The 17,344-nt window shown below is 40.1% G+C and overlaps 1 protein-coding gene across 1 annotated transcript in view; it reads right to left on the reverse strand.

Annotated features, from left to right (window-relative positions):
- LOC130915015 (synaptic vesicle glycoprotein 2A-like) overlaps positions 1–17,344 on the reverse strand; it is a 44,155-nt gene that overhangs the window by 16,372 nt on the left and 10,439 nt on the right. Inside the window, exons 3-5 of the mRNA XM_057834678.1 lie at positions 4,241–4,421; positions 4,020–4,171; positions 499–632 (exon numbers count right to left, since the gene is read on the reverse strand). Coding sequence (XP_057690661.1) covers positions 499–632; positions 4,020–4,171; positions 4,241–4,421 — 467 coding nt within the window. The remainder of the gene's footprint in view (positions 1–498; positions 633–4,019; positions 4,172–4,240; positions 4,422–17,344) is intronic.

Below are 17,344 nucleotides of genomic sequence, written 5' to 3' on the forward strand. Positions count from 1 at the left end.
TCCACTTGTCCATTTGTGTGGATTGTTTTATGTTACGCCTTTCGCGAGCCATCTTTGGCACGTAACAATGTATAATCTATGTGAGATGGTTAGTGGTGATTGGGATTGATAACAGAATTATTAGATAATCTGCCAAATGATTCCATGGTATTGAAACACTCCCTACACTTGTCGCTCCGACAGTGCAGTAAAGCTGCGTGTGCTACATCTGTTGGCCCTCTGGGGGCCCCTGCTGGCTAGGGGCCCGAGGCAATTGCCTGGTTTGCCTAATGGAACTCGACGCCTCTGCACTTAAGCACCACTTGAAGGTGACAAACCATTACAAATAAAGACGAAACAGGCCACTTACATGGTACATTTATTGCTAATTCATTGAGTATGTTATGTTTATCAAAGGGCATTGACACAAAATGGCCAATAAGCGATCCATATCAATCTATAGAAAATAATCCAATGGGTCGGAGTATAACCGAATGGTAGTTAGAATGTCGGCCTTACCTCCAGGTAGAAGCGCGGGCTCTCTGGCATGGTGGTGAGAGCCGAGATGGCCGCCACCGAGGGGAAGGCGCACACCAGTACGAAGACGCGCCAGCTGTGGAACTGGTAGGCCGAGCCCATCTGGAAGCTCCAGCCTGAAGTTTGTGAGAAGGCAAGAGCGATCATGTGTCCGGCATCCAGATTTCTTAGCAATTTACCAAAAACGAGTACCTTAAGAATAGGGAAATTTGATTTAATATAGTATACTATACACCTTATCTTATGGGTTAGGATTAGGAAAGACACTAACATCAACAGGAAATAGAAAATGTAAAGGAAGAGACAAAGGAATCCTTAAATATGTACAGGAAGTGACCCAAAAACAAGAGATAGTGACACAAAATAAATAGAAAGTGACCGAAGAACACAAAAGGACCCGTAGGTACCCTTAATCAACAAGGAAGTGACCCAAAATCAAAAGAAAGTGACAAATGAGTGCCCTAAAACAAAGAAAAAATTGACCCTAAATCAAAAGGAAGTGACCTGGAAATACTCCAAAATCAACAGGAAGTGATCAAAGAACAGAAAGTGACCCTTAAGTACGCTAAAATAAACAAGGAAATGACCCAAAATCAACAAAAAATGACACACAAGTCGCCTAAAACCAACAGAAATTGACCCAAAAACAACAGAAAGTGACCTGTAAATGCCCCAAAATTAACAGGAAGTGATCAAATAACTGCAAGTGGCCTGTAGGTACCCTAAAATGAACAAAAAGTGACCAAAAATCAAAAGAAAATGACTCATAAGTCCCCTAAAACCAACAGAAATTGACCCCAAAACAACAGAAAGTGACCTGGATATTGACCCAAAAATCAACAGGAAGTGACATGGAAATGACCCAAAATCAACACGAAGGGACCAAAGAACAGGAAGTGACTCATAGATACCCTAAAATGAAGAGGAAACTGGCCCAAAATCAACAGAAAGTGACACATAAACCAACAGAAATTGACTCTAAAACAACAGGAAGTGACCTGAAATTAACCAAAAAATCAACAGGAAGTGACGTGGAAATGCCCCAAAATCAGGAACTGATCAAAGAACAGGAAGTGACCCATAGGTACCCTAAAATAAACTAGGAAATGACCCAAAATCAACAGAAAGTGACACATAAGTCCTCTAAAACACACAGAAATTGACCCCCAAACAACAGGAAATTACCTAGAAATCGACCGAAAAATCAACAGGAAGTGACCTGTAAATGCCCCAAAATCAACCGGAAGTAATCAAATAAAAGGAAGTGACCCGTAGATACCCTAAAATGAACAGGAAATGGACCCAAAATCAACAGAAAATGACACATAAGTCCTTGAAAACCAACAGAAATTGACCCAAAAAAAACAGAAAGTGACCTGAAAATCCACCCAAAAATCAACAGGAAGTGACCTGTAAATGCCCCAAAATCAACAGGCAGTGATCAAATAACTGCAAGTGGCCCTTAGGTACCCTAAAACGAACAAAACGTGACCAAAAATCAAAAGAAAATGACTCATAAGTCCCCTAAAACCAAAAGAAATTGACCCCAAAGCAAAAGGAAGTGACCTGGATATTGACCCAAAAATCAACAGGAAGTGACATGGAAATGACCCAAAATCAACAGGAAGGGACCAAAGAACAGGAAGTGACTCATAGATACCCTAAAATGAAGAAGAAACTGGCCCAAAATCAACAGAAAGTGACACATAAACGAACAGAAATTGACACTAAAACAACAGGAAGTGACCTGAAATTAACCCAAAAATCAACAGGAAGTGACGTGGAAATGCCCCAAAATCAACACGAAGTGATCAAAGTACAGGATGTCACTCATAGGAAACCTAAAATAAACTAGGAAATGACCCAAAATCAACAGAAAGTGACACATAAGTCCTCTAAAACACACAGAAATTGACCCCCAAACAAAAGGAAATTACCTAGAAATCAACCGAAAAATCAACAGGAAGTGACCTGTAAATGCCCCAAAATCAACAGGAAGTAATCAAATAAAAGGAAGTGACCCGTAGATACCCTAAAATGAACAGGAAATGGACCCAAAATCAACAGAAAATGACACATAAGTCCCCAAAAACCAACAGAAATTGACTCAAAAACAACAGAAAGTGACCCGAAAATCCACCCAAAAATCAACAGGAAGTGACCCGTAAACGCCCCAAAATCAACAGGATGTGATCAAATAACTGCAAGTGGCCCGTAGGTACCCTAAAATGAACAAAAAAGTGACCCAAAATCAAAAGAAAATGACACATAAGTCCCCCAAAACCAACAGAAATTGACCCCAAAACAACAGGAAGTGACCTGGAAATTGACCCAAAAATCAACAGCAAGTAATATGGAAATGCCCCAAAATCAACAGGAAGGGACCAAAGAACAGGAAGTGACTCATAGACACCCAAAAATGAAGAAGAAACTGGCCAAAAATCAACAGAAAATGATCCTAAATCAAAAGGAAGTGACCTGGAACTACCCCAAAATCAACAGAAACTGACACATAAACCAACAGAAATTGACTCTAAAACAACAGGAAGTGACCTGCAAATTGACCCAAAAATCAACAGGAAGTGATCAAATACAAGGAAGTGACCCGTAGATAACCTAAAATGAACAGGAAATTGACCCAAAATCAACAGAAAATGACACATACGTCCCCTAAAACCAACAGAAATTGATTCAAAAACAACAGAAAGTGACCTGTAAATGCCCCAAAATCAACAGGAAGTGATCAAATAACTGCAAGTGGCCCGTAGGTACCCTAAAATGAACAAAAAGTGACCCAAAATCAAAAGAAAATGACACATAAGTCCCCTAAAACCAACAGAAATTGACCCCAAAACAACAGGAAGTGACCTGGAAATTGACCAAGAAATCAACAGCAAGTGACCCGTAAATGCCCCAAAATCAACAGGAAGTGTTTGAATAAAAGGAAGTGACCCATAGATAACCTAAAATTGACCCAAAATCGACAGAAAATGACAAATACGAGCTCTAAAACCAACAGAAATTTACCCAAAAACAATAGGAAGTGACCTGGAAATTGACCCAAAAATCAACAGGTAGTTATGTGGATTTGCCCCAAAATCAATAGGAAGTGACCAAAGAACAGGAAGTGGCCCATAACTACCCTAACATGAACAGGAAAGTGACCCAAAATCAACAGAAAATGACACATAAGTGCCCTAAAGCCAACAGAAATTAAACCCAAAACAACAGGAAGTGACCTGGAAATTGACCCAAAAATAAACAACAGGACAACTGTAAATGCCCTAAAATCAACAGGAAGTGAAGTGTACATACGTTAAAATGAACAAGGAATTGACCCAAAATCAACACGATGGCGGGTCAGGTCACTATGAAAAAAACAAAACTGCGATTTATAGTCCGTAAAATACGATAACTCTAGTTGGGGAGTGGAATACGTTTATGTTAAGTCCACTGAACATTTTAGAGACTGTCCATTAGCGAGAAACAAAAAGAAATCTCACCGTAGTGCGGGATGATGGCCCAAGCCATGGCCGAGGCGTAAATGCCGCCGATCATCCAGAACATGCAGAGCCAACTCAGGTGCTCCCCTCGCTTCTCCTGAGCCAGGAACTCCGAGTAGTAGGAGAAGACTATAGGGATGGAGCCGCCGATGCTGCGGCGGAAAGCACACGTTGACTTCAGTTCTAGCCTGGCGAACCCGTAGCGGCGTTCGTGGCCTCACCCGACTCCCGAGGCCAGGCGGCAGAAGAGGAAGGACGAGTAGCCTTGCACGAAGGACGAGAAGAAGGCGAAGACGCTGTTGATGGACAGCGAGATGAGCAAGGTTTGCCGTCGCCCGATGCGGTCGGCCAGGCCGCCCCACACGAACGCACCCACCATCATGCCTAGATATACGATCAGGCCTGAAAGAGAGAAGAAACAAATTCATTTAATGAAAAATACATTCGGGAGCGGGACTGGCAGAGCAGCCATGTTGGTGGGGGCAACATTCCAATCAAAAGTCAATGCAGTGACATTCAAATCAAGTCCTAACTAGCTTATTTCTCAACCGAGAATTTATTTTTCCAATGTTAAAGCATCCGCTATTTACTCATTGTCGGTACTAGACGTCCAATCCATTTGAAGTGTGAAGGCCGGCAGCGAATGAATGTTCATTTACTGCCAGTCCTCCCACTTCAAATGGACTGGACGTCTACTCGTGATGACTCATTTGAGTTCACAGCAGAAGCATGAACTGACCTTTTATTGCCCCTACCAACATGGCCAACTTTCATTTTCTGGCAGCCCTCCAACTTCAAATGGATTGGACGTCGCGTACCGATAAACTAATTTCAATTGACAGCAGAAGCATGAAAAGCCCTTTTATCACTTCTACCAACATGGCCTCACGGCGGCCATGTTGGTGGAGGCGACGTTCCATTTATAGTAAATTCTTTGACATTACAATCAAGCCATGACTAGCTTATTTCAATTCATGGCAGAAGCATTTTATCACCCCTACCAAAATGGCTTCTCAGAGCAGCCATGTTGGTGGGGGCGACATTCCAATCAAAGTCAGTGCATTGACATTAAAATAAAGCCCTAGCTAGCTTATTTCTCAACCGAAAGTTTTTTTTGTCAATATTAAAGCATCTGATAACTACTCATTGTCAGTACTAGACGTCCAATCCATTTGGGGCTGGCAGCGAAGGAATGTTCATTTGCTGCCAACCCTCCCACTTCAAATAGACTGGACGTCTACTCATCTCGTTTGAGTTTATGGCAAAAGCATGAACTGATCTTTTATCGCCCCTACTAACATGGCCGCCCTAATTCAACCCATAACTAGCTCATTTCGCTAAAAGATTATGTTATCAGTGTCTGCTTTTACCTCACTGGCTGCCACTGACGGCGCTAGACGGCCAATCCTCACGGCGGCCATGTTGGTAGAGGCAACGTTCCCCTAATAGTAAATGCTCCTTTGACATTAAAATCAAGCCATAGCTCGTATATTTCTTGAAAAGGTTTATTTATCAATGTCAACTTTGCTCATGGACGGCGCTAGACGTCCAATCTATTTGAAGTGGAAGGGTTGGCAGGTAATTAAAGTTTTGATGCCACCCACCAACTTCAAATATATTGAATTAGTCGTCCACTGGTGCTAAACTCATTTAAATTCTGCTGGCAGCAAATGACTGTTCATTTGCTGCCAACCCTCCCACTTCAAATAGACTGGACGTCTACTCATGATGACTCCTTTGAGTTCCTTTTATTGCCCCTACCAACATGGCCTCAGGGTAGCTAAACTTTCATTTGCTGGCAGTCCTCCAACTTCAAATGAATTGGACGTCGTCTAGTACAGGGGTCCCCAACCTATTCCACAAAGGCCCACTGTGGGTGCAGGATTTCATTCCTACCAAACACCATGACAACACTTTTTCCCCAATCTGGTGTTTTACAAGTGCAATCAGTTGATTGCAGTCAGGTGTGGCTTGTTTTAGCAGAAGCCTCATTGGTTCAACTGTCTCTGCTGGATCAGCTGGAACAAAAACCAGGACCCACAGTGGGCCTTGAGGACTGGGTTGGAGACCCCTGGTCTAGTACCGATCTACTTTCAATTGACAGCAGAAGCATGAAAAGACCTTATACCGCCCCTCCCAACATGGCCTCACGGTGGCCATGTTGGTAGAGGCTACGCTCCCCTTATTGTAAATGCTTTGATATTAAAATCAAGCCCTGATTAGCTTATTTCAATTCACAGCAGGTGCACTTTATTGCTCCTACCAAAACGTCTTCTCAGAGCAGCCATGTTGGTGGGGGCGACATTCCAATCAAAGTCAGTACATTGACATTCAAATCAAGTACTAACTAGCTTATTTCTCAACCGAAAATTTATTGTACCAATGGCCTCAGGGCATCGAAACTTTCATTCGCTAGCAGCCCACCAACTTCAAATGGATTGGACGTCTAGTACTGATAAACTCATTTCAATTGACAGCAGAAGCATGAAAAGACCTTTTATCGCCGAGGCCATGTTGGTAGAGGCAACATTCCCCATATAGTAAATGCTTTGACATTAATATCAAGCCATGACTAGCTTATTTCAATTCATGGCAGAAGCATTTTATCACCCCTGCCATAATAGCTTCTCAGAGCAGCCATGTTGGTGAGGGCGACATTCCAATCAAAGTCACTGCAGTGATGTTCAAATCAAGTTGTAACTAGCTTATTTCTCAACCAAAAGTTTATTCATCAATGTTAAATCTTCCTCTATTTACTCATTGTCGGCACTAGACGTCCAATCCATTTGAGGTGTGAGGGCTGGCAGCGGATGAATGTTCATTTGCTGCCAGCCCTCCCATTTTAAATAGACTGGACGATTACTCATGATTATCTTATATCGCCCCTACCAACATGCCCGCTCTAAATCCAAGCGCTAACTTGTTTATTTTGTTAAATGATTGTCAGCTATTCCGTCACTGGCTGACACTGACGGCGCTAGACGTCCAATCCATTTGAAGTGGAAGGGCTGCCAGCGAATGAAAGTTTTGCTGCCACCCCTCTCACTTCAAATGGACTGGACGTCTAGTACTTATCAACTCAATTCAATTGACAGCAGAAGCATGAAAAGACTTTTTATCGCCCCTACCAACATGGCGTAACGGCGGCCATGTTGGTGCAGGCAACATTCCCCTTAAAGTAAATGCTTTGACTATAAAATCAAGCCACAACTAGTTTATTTCTTTAAAAAAAAAAAAAAAAGACTTATTTGCTAATGTCAGCTTTGCTCATTGACGGCGCTACACATCCAGTCTGTTTTAAGTGGGAGGGTTGGCAGCGAATGGTAGTTTCGCTGCCACCCTCCAGCTTTAAACGGATTGGATATCTAGTACTGATGAACTCATTTCAACTGACAGCAGAAGCATGAAAAGACCCTTTATCATCCCTACCAACATAGCTTCATGGCGGCCATGTTGGTACAGACAACATTCCAGTTAAAGTAAATGCTTTGAAATTAAAATCAAGCCATAACTGGTTAATTTTTTTAAAAGATTAATTTATCAATGTCAACTATGCTCAATGACGGCGCTAGACGTCCAATCTATTTGAAGTGGGAGGGCTAGCAGCGACGCTACCCACCCACTTCAAATAAATTAGACAGACACGCATTCTAAACTCATTTAAATTTATGGCAGACGCATGAAAGGACTTTTCATTGCCCCCACCAAAATGGCCTCTCGAGGCAGCCATGTTGGTGGGGGCAACATTCCAATCAAAGTCAGTGACTTGACATTCAAATCAAGTCATACCTAGCTTATTTCTCAACTGAAAGTTTATTTTATCAATGTTAAAATCCGCTATCTACTCATTGTCGGCGCTAGACTGGACGTCTACTCGTTATAAACACATTTGAGTTCACGGCAGAAGCACGAACTGACCTTTCATCACCACTACCAAAATGGCCTCAGGGCAGCCATGTTAGTAGGGGCGACTTTCCCATCCAAGTCAATGCATTGACATTAAAATGAAGTCATAACTAGCTTTTTTCTCTAAAAGATCAATGTTAAATAATGTCAAAGCGTCTATTTACTTATTTTCTCCCATTGACGTTTATAGACGTCCAATCCATTTAAAGTGGAAGGGTTGGCAGCGACTCCCACTTCAAATGGATTAGACGTCGGCTTGTGCTCAACTCATTTCATTTGAAGGCAAGAAGCAGGAAAAGACCTTTCACCGCACCTACCGAAATGACCTCTCAGGGCAGCCATATTGGTAGGGGCCACATTCCCATCAAAATCAATGCACTGCCATTCAAATCAAGTCATAACTAGCTTATTTCTCAACCGTTTAGCAAAATAACGACCGTCGTGATGGCCGAGCGACCCGCGGAAGCCAAAGATCCTCAGCCGGGGAGTGAGGGAACACTCTCTTACTATTAATAGTCACCCCTCTCACACATCACCTCCCTCCCCCCATGTACGCATGACACACAAGCCCGCAGTGAGACACACATCTTCACGCACACACAGAGGGCCGGGAGCTTTTTAGCATCGTTGTCACAGAGTCTCTCCATCCACCTCCCCTTTCTCTTTTTTCCCCATCCCCCCACTTCCTCGCCAGGCCTACAGAGATGCTCAGCTGCTGTGTCTTGCCTCCTCCCTTCGTCATGCTGCTCCTGTCATCGCCGCTTTTCAACGCTATTTGGTTTGTCGCGTTCCATAAGCGTGATAGAAAAGTTGCGTTTGTACAGGTGCCGTTTTATTGTCTAAAGCTACCGATATGGTTTTCAAAAGACGTCATCGGTGTCAGGTAGTTTTGGAGATCTGGTTTTCAACAGCTGTTCGCCCTAAGTAAGATGGCCGCCGGCTAAAAAAAGGAGTGCTCTTTGCCCTTCCCTAGACAGTAACGGACGTCCAATTGTGTGATGTCCATTCATCTCACTATAGTTTAGGCACACTTCACTCCATGCCCTTGGACACAGTAAAGTGGATCGCCTTATCAGGGCTCATGAGGGGAAAATGGAAAAATGGTACCGTTTCTCGTAGGCACCGTCTAACTGTTTGCATTACTCTAAACCAGTGCTTCTCATTTATTTTCTGTAATGCCCCCCCCCCCCCATGGAAGACGTAAATGTTTTGCGCCCCCCCCAACTCTCTGCCTCCACTGTAAATGTCGTATCATTTTTCTATAAGATTATTATTATAATCAGTACACCTCTGAATAACATTGTGTCCTTTTTCATATTAAAGAAAAAATGTAATATAGATCAACTTACAATAAAATACAATATGACTTTACTAACATTGTTTTGTTTTAACAGAAAAGACTTCAAGCACATCCATTTGCCTATATTAAACAAACAAAAAGACTTCCAAACTGTAAAACATACACTCAAGGCACATTTGTTGACCGTTTTGATACTGAAAAATAAAATTTTGTAAAATCAAAAAAATATTATAAATTCAAATTGATTAGGAACATTAACTTTTGAGGACTAAATTATTACTTAATACTTAATTAAATACTTAATTATTGATAATAAATCATCCATATATGTGTTTTTTAATATAGACCAAAAATGACTAAGATTACAACAAGAAATGAGGAAATGTGAAAAGTTTTTAAATATTTAAAAAATAAAAAAAAAATGTTGTAAATGGAGAAAAAATCATCATCATCATTAAAAATAAAAATGGAATTTATTCTTTTTAAAAATTCTTTACATTTTTCAAGTTTTTTATTTTAATTTTTTTTATGTCCAATTTTCTATATATTTCTTTTACATCTCATACCTGTTTTTTTTTTTTTTTTTTTTAATTATTTTTTTATTTAGACTTATTTTTTAAAATTTTCATCCATAATAATTCCTGATTCATATTCATTTTTTTTTTCCTTTTAATTTTATTTTAATTAAATTGAGATGTCTAATGTCTCTATGTGACCTCTTAATTGATTTGGCATCCTGCTGTCCGCTGCGAACATTTTTAGACACGGTAAACAGACTGGTCTTTCCTGGTCTCCCACTATGCTAAAAGTCAAAGCCAAACGCGAGATAGGCTTCGTCATATTTCCTCGTCTTAGCTTTCCATATCTCCAGTGTCCAAAGTGCCACTGGCACCCACTGAGTGGATGTCCAATTACACTTTATTCTAGTACAGCAAAAAACCTATGTTCCCTAAGGTCACATGCGCCACCCCTGGCATACCTCCGCGCCTCCCTTGGGGGGCCCGCCCCACCATTTGAGAAGTACTGCTCTAAACACTAGTAATATAATTAATCAGGGAATAGTATTACAGATGTCCCGAACGATCGGCGACCCGATCGATTGGCATGGGTCCGATCACGTCATTTTCAAAGTATCGGAATCGGCAAAAAAATATCGGCCATGCCTTTTTTTAATGTATATATTTTTTTTAATTAAATTGTTTTCTAATTGTATTTAATGTTACAGACATAATATGTTACACTCATCCAGAGTCTTTAGTTTAGGCTTAAGATAAGGTTATCAAATTTATCCCGATAACAGCGGTAATTAATTTTTAAAAAAATTATCACGTTAAAATATTTAACGCAATTAATGTATGCGCTGCACGACCCACTCACGCATTGCCACGCTCAATCTGTAATGGCGCCGTTTTACCTACATAGAGAGGTAAAAGGCAGCGTAAAATGAGTAGAGTGAATTTTGGCAGCCTTTGGAGCCTTTTTTTAATTGGCTAAAGCCTTACAATCCCTCTCCCTACGATTAGAAATATCATGGGAAGCAATGTGGGGAAGCAAGGTAGCAACTGATCATTTTCTTAACACCTTATGTTATTTCCCAATGCAGAGAAGATATATCAATTAATAGCACTGCGCACAGTCATGGTTCCACTTCCCATCATGCATTTGGGCATGCCTACAGTATCATTTACTGAAAGCTCAACAAATACACTAGATGGCAATATTTTGTCACAATATACAAAGTCACAAGTCTTTCTATCCGTGGATCCCTCTCACAGAAAGAATGTCGATAATGTAAATGCCATCTTGAAGATTTATTGTCATAATAAACAAATACAGTACTTATGTACTGTATGTTGAATGTATATATTCGTCCGAGTTTTATTCATTTTTTTCCTAATGCATTGCCAAAATGTATATGATCGGGAAAAATTATCGTGAATGATTGGAATTGAATCGGGAGCAAAAAAAAAAATTAATCGGATCGGGAAATATCGGGATCGGCAGATACTCAAACTAAAACGATCGGGATCGGATCGGGAGCAAAAAAACATGATCGGAACAACCCCAGTTAAGGCTAAGGTTAGTTTGGCCTTTTGGACTGGTTGTCGGGGTTATTGGAATTGCGCTAGCACGGTTTCGGAGGTTTGGCTGGCCTGATATCAACAGGAAATGAACCCAAAACGCCCCCAAATCGACAGGAAGTACTTTGATATCGACAGGAAGTGATCTGATAGTAATAGGAAGTGACCCTGAAATCCCCCCAAATAAACAGGAAGTGACCTGATATCATCAGGAAGTGGTCTGATATCAACAGGACGTTACCCCGAAATGCCCCCAAATCAATAGGAAGTAATCTGATATCAACAGGAAGTGGTCTGATATCAACAGGAAGTGATTCAAAAATGCCACCAAATCAACAGGAAGTGGCCTGTTATCAACAGGAAGTGATCTGATATCAACAAGAAGTGACTTGTTTAACAGGAAGTGGTCTGATAGCAACAGGATTTGAACCAAAAATGCCCCCAAATCAATAGAAAGTGACCTGATATCAATAAGAAGAGACCTTTTCATCAGGAAGTGACCTGATATCAACAGGAAGTGAACCCAAAACGCCCCCAAATCGACAGGAAGTACTTTGATATCGACAGGAAGTGATCTGATATGAATAGGAAGTGACCCTTAAATGCCCCCAAATAAACAGGAAATGACCTGATATCATCAGGAAGTGGTCTGATATCAACAGGACGTTACCCCGAAATGCCCCCAAATCAACAGGAAGTGACCCGATATCAACAGGAAGCTACCTGATGTCAGCGGGAAGTGATCCAAAATTTACCCCAGATCAACAGGAAGTGACTTAAAACGTTACGTCTGCCTGCAATGGCTTGTCACTTTGTAGTCACGAAGCTTCTCGGCTTAGCAACTGTAACTAAGGTTTTTTTTCTAAAGGTCAATTGGATGGACATCGCAGGACAGAATTGAAGTGGAAGTCAGCCATTTTGTGCCACAAAATGTGGTCCAAATCATTCTCCTAGCCATGCTAACGTAGCTACTGATGCTAATCCACGCTGAGAGTGACAGCGGAACCCCTAACCTTTGCACCCCCTCTCATCCTCATCACGGTTACTGCATTGCGGCGACGTCTCGCCGCGTTTTTCTGCCACGCTGGAGTCAAGTACATGAGTCACGCACATACCCCCGGCTCTCTGCACGAGCTAGTATGCTAATCCGCGTAGCCGTCGCTGTGGAAACACCAGCGCAGATGCACGGACGGCAATCGATGGAGGAGAGTGAAAGTCACCTTCTTGGCACTTGGGCTCTGCGCCACTGTCAGCGGCTGCGTCAGACCCTCGAGCGCAATAAACGTCTCCCTCAAATAGACACTTGTTTTCCCTCTATCGGGGAATGAAGTACTAGCTAGCGTACTTGTCTCAAATCATCCGCATGCTTGTTCACAACACATTAGTGGAAGCTACCTTCAAAGAACCATCTGGTTGTGTTACACAGGTGTCTTAATTGAAGGGGTGAAAAGGACCATGCCTGAAATGGAAGAGGAAGTCAACCATTTTGGATGGAAAACAGCATAGCTACCAACGTTCATTGATTATTTGAACAGTACCGGTCAATATGTTAGCATGTGACAGAACAATAGCAGCAATGATTAGATTAGCTTTACCCGAGGAGCGCTCGCCAATGTTGATAAAGTCATAACAGCATTCTTGACATGATTCCCCCCCACCTGCTTCAACACGGCCGCCATCTCTCATCTGGTAAACACCCGCCTGCACTTATTGACAAGCTGTCAACAGTCTTGTGGTTAATGGAGCCTCCCTCAACGAGTGCTATCATCTTAGCGCCTCTCCAGAGTCCAATCTCACTTTTGAACAAATGTGTTAGCTTGGTTGCTCTTTTCATTGTCAGGACCCTGATTATATCAATCAGCAGTTTCTATGACAACTAGTTTTGCACCAATACCATTTTCTTAGCAGATCTTGACACCCGGTTGTGTGGTATCGCCTGATGCCGATATAACGACGTGAAGAGAATGGTATCTTTTTTTGTATTTACTGTTTGACTGTTTGTATTACCCTAACACAGCTCCCCAACCACCGGGCCGGGGACAGGTACTGGTCCGTGGCGCATTTGCTACCGGACCGGGCCGCAAGGAAATAGTAAATCATTTGTTAATGACGGCAATCTGGCCTGTGCCTCTTGATACATCAATATGCTTGTCTACTCTATTGACCAATCCGAGTAGATTTGAGTCGGGGTGTCCAAACTTTTTGCAAAGGGGGCCAGATTTGGTGTAGTAAAAGTGTGGGGGGGCCGACCTTCGCTGACGTCCTTTACGTAGAAAATATATTTAAGCAAATTTTAGCAAGCCATTCTGTGTCACATTTGCTTTAATATTTTTTTTAGGGCTGTCAAACGATTAAAATTTTTAATCAAGTTAATTACAGCTTAAAATTAATTAATCGTAATTAATTGTAATTAATCGCAATTCAAACCATCTATAAAATATGCCATATTTTTCTGTAAATTATTGTTGGAATGGAAAGATAAGACACAAGATGGATATATACATTCAACATACGGTACATAAGTACTGTATTTGTTTATGATTACAATAAATCAACAAGATGGCTTGAACATTATTAACATTCTGTTAAAGCGATCCATCGATAGACAGACTTGTACTTCTTGAAAGATTATGTTAGTACAAGTTATAGAAATTTTATATTAAAACCCTCTTAATGTTTTCGTTTTAATAAAATTTGGGTAACACTTTATAATAATTATCCGTTTCCAGTGTTGTTAATCTTACTGAAAAAAAGTAATTAATTATAGTTACAAATTACTTCTCCCAAAAAGTAATTGCGTTAGTAACTCAATTACCTGAATGTAAGAGTAATTAGTTACTTGGCAAAGTAATTGGTGATAATTACTTTAAAAAAAAAAAAAAAAAAAAAAAAACTTTGGCCACACTATGTGAAGTTTTTTGTGAAGGTTTTTGGTACAATTGGCCCGAGCCCAATTCTTTACCCTAATTTACCCTTTACCCTGAATCAACTGTTAAAAGTTGTTAAAATTGCTCCTATTATTGCATTAGTTCCCTTCTCTCTACTTTCGACATATGAAAGTTTTAAAACTGTTTCTTAATTTAAAGATAGATTCAAGTCAAGATTTTGCCGATTTAGAAGTATTTTAGATAAAAAGTTACTTAGGTTCACGAGGAAGGTTCTCTACAACAGAGCCGTCCTAAAAAGTCTACTGCGTTAAGATGGCGGCTGTCTACTAACTCATTTAGTGCCATGTCTGTCATTTTGCATTTAGGTATATCTATGTACAGTACATGTGATATCTACCATGTCTACCATATCTACCATAACATGCGGGCGTAGTTTGTAGGCTATCGGCTACAACATGTATTATTGGAGCTACCTAGCATCGTGTTTGCTCGGCATCACAACTTTCTTGCCTCCTCCCCACTCCTGCTCTGCTCTGTCGTCTCGGTGAGTCTGTCTCCCTCAGACTTTTCGACCAATATAGTAACGCATGCCTTTCCGTCCTCAGTAACGGTAACGGCGTTGCCAAGATGAGAAAAGTAATTAATTAGATTACCCACTACTGAAAAAAATAACGCCGTTAGTAACGCCGTTCTATTGTAACGCCGTTAGTAACGCCGTTCTATTGTAACGCCGTTATTAACACTGTCCGTTTCCTAGTTAATAGATCATTAGTAAACTGTTAATAAATGATTTGTTGTTGATTTGTGAAGTATTTGTTAACAGTTTGTTAAGCATTTACATGGTGTTCTTAACTTGAAACACAGTTTGTGTAGAAACGTTTCAAGTTTTTGTGTGGAACGTTTGGCATTTCTATCTTTTCAGGTGAAGAAATGCCGTTCACTTCAAAAGAAAAGGCATTTTGAAAAGGCATTTTGCAGGCAGCGCTCATGTTGCACATTTATGAAAATCTGGCATAGAACCAACAATTATTTGACTTTTCTTTGTATATTTAACAAATCAAACTTATGATCTTCAACATAAAGTGTATATAGTTTTATTAAGATCCATCAACTAGCATAGGCATTTAGAATGGGGTCAAACATATTGGAACACCCTGTAAATGCTTAACAAACTGTTAACAAATACTTCACAAATCAACAATAAATCATTTATCAACAGTTTACTAATGATCTATTAACTAGTAAAACGGATAGTTATTATAAAGTGTTACCAAAATTTGTAAAATTTTCAATCAAAAAATTAACTAGTAGCCCGCCATTGTTGATGTCAATAATTGCTCATGGGTGCGTAAACCCATAAAATCAGTCGCACACAAGCGCCAGCAGAGGGCGACAAAACTCCAAAAAACACAAATAACAAGTGGAGATTGCACTGTGCTGACAATCTGTTTGAGCGGGGCATGTGCGTTAATTGTAGAGCTGAAACGAATACTCGAGTAACTCAAATTTAAAAACTGATCCGAGTAATTTTATTCACCTTGAGTAATCGTTTATTTTGACAGCTCTAAGCATCACATTTTGCTCGGACGACTTTTAATGCCGGACAACGCGCTGATGTCACTTGCATAGAGGAAGAAGCAAAAAAAAAAAACTTACTGCAGCCGACATCCACTACAAACGACGCCGACGTTGCTAAATACTAGCCCGCACGATGCTACGTTGGTAGCAGGTATCGTTTGATGAGTCTCATAGAGATCACATGTATGTTGAACTAGATGCGAAATGACAGACTCGGCCGCGCCTGGGCAGCGTTAGTAAACAGCCGCCATCTTAAAGCAGTAGAGCGCTAAGCGCTAATAAAGAGCACTACGCGCTAATAAGATTAACGTTACTGTCACTAGTTCAAGTAACGTTAGCCCTGCGGAGGGCTAGGTTTCAATTAATTATGACCACTGTTGATGCGTGGCTAACATGTCTTACATACAGGCTTTAACATAACATAGCATTGTGGAGTGATGAGGGTGTAAAATAAAAACTTAATCATGCTAACTATCAATTTTAGCTCAGTAGTCATTGCTGGATAAAACACCAAGTAGCACTGGTCCCTAATGTGCTCCAATACAGCCTGTATCATACATTTATTTTGAACACTGCAAAAACTCAAAATCCTATCAGGACTGACAGTTTAGATTAACTTAAAACTTAACTTAAAAATGGCTTGACACAAATAGAAATTCCATTGAAACACGTTGAAAAAAATCCTAACTTTTAAGTGATGTGTGTTATCAAGCGTAATGGCATTTTTAGGTATACAGTATATGTATATATTAGAGCTGTCAAACGATTAAAATTTTTAATCGAGTTAATTACGGCTTAAAAATTAATTAATCGTAATTAATCGCAATTAATCGCAATTCAAACCATCTATAAAATATGCATATTTTTTCTGTAAATTATTGTTGGAATGGAAAGATAAGACACAAGATGGATATATACATTCAACATACGGTACAAAAGGACTGTATTTGTTTATTATAACAATAAATCAACAAGATGGCATTAACATTATAAACATTGTCAAAGCGATCCATGGATAGAAAGACTTGTAGTTCTTAAAAGAAAAATGTTAGTATAAGTTATAGAAATTTTATATCAAAACCCCTCTTAATGTTTTCGTTTTGATAAAATTTGTAAAATTTTAGTAGCCCGCCATTGTTGATGTCAATAATTACTTACACAATGCTGATGGGTGCTGAAGGCTATAAAATCAGTCGCACCCAAGCGCCAGAAGAGGGCGGCAAAACTCCATAAAGCACAATTAACAAGTGAGAGTTTCACTTTACCGTCATTTAAATGTGTCTGAGCGGGGCATCTGCATTAATTGCATCAAATATTTTAACGTGGTTAATTTAAAAAATTAATTAACGGCCGATAACGAAATAATTTTGACGGCCCTAGTATATATAGTTTTTTTTTAATAAGATCTAAAAGTTTTTTGAGTGAAACCAGTGAATTAGTCTTTTTTTTAAATTCTAGTTACATCTGAGATGCAAGTGTTGGCTGTTTTCAACAATATACATCGAAAATAAAGACATTGATTGACTGAAAATGGTTCAAGATTAGATGAAATGTCTTGTTTTCTCATGTATA

This window comes from Corythoichthys intestinalis, chromosome 4 (assembly GCF_030265065.1).
Source record: "Corythoichthys intestinalis isolate RoL2023-P3 chromosome 4, ASM3026506v1, whole genome shotgun sequence".
NCBI classification, from domain to species: Eukaryota; Metazoa; Chordata; class Actinopteri; order Syngnathiformes; family Syngnathidae; genus Corythoichthys; species Corythoichthys intestinalis.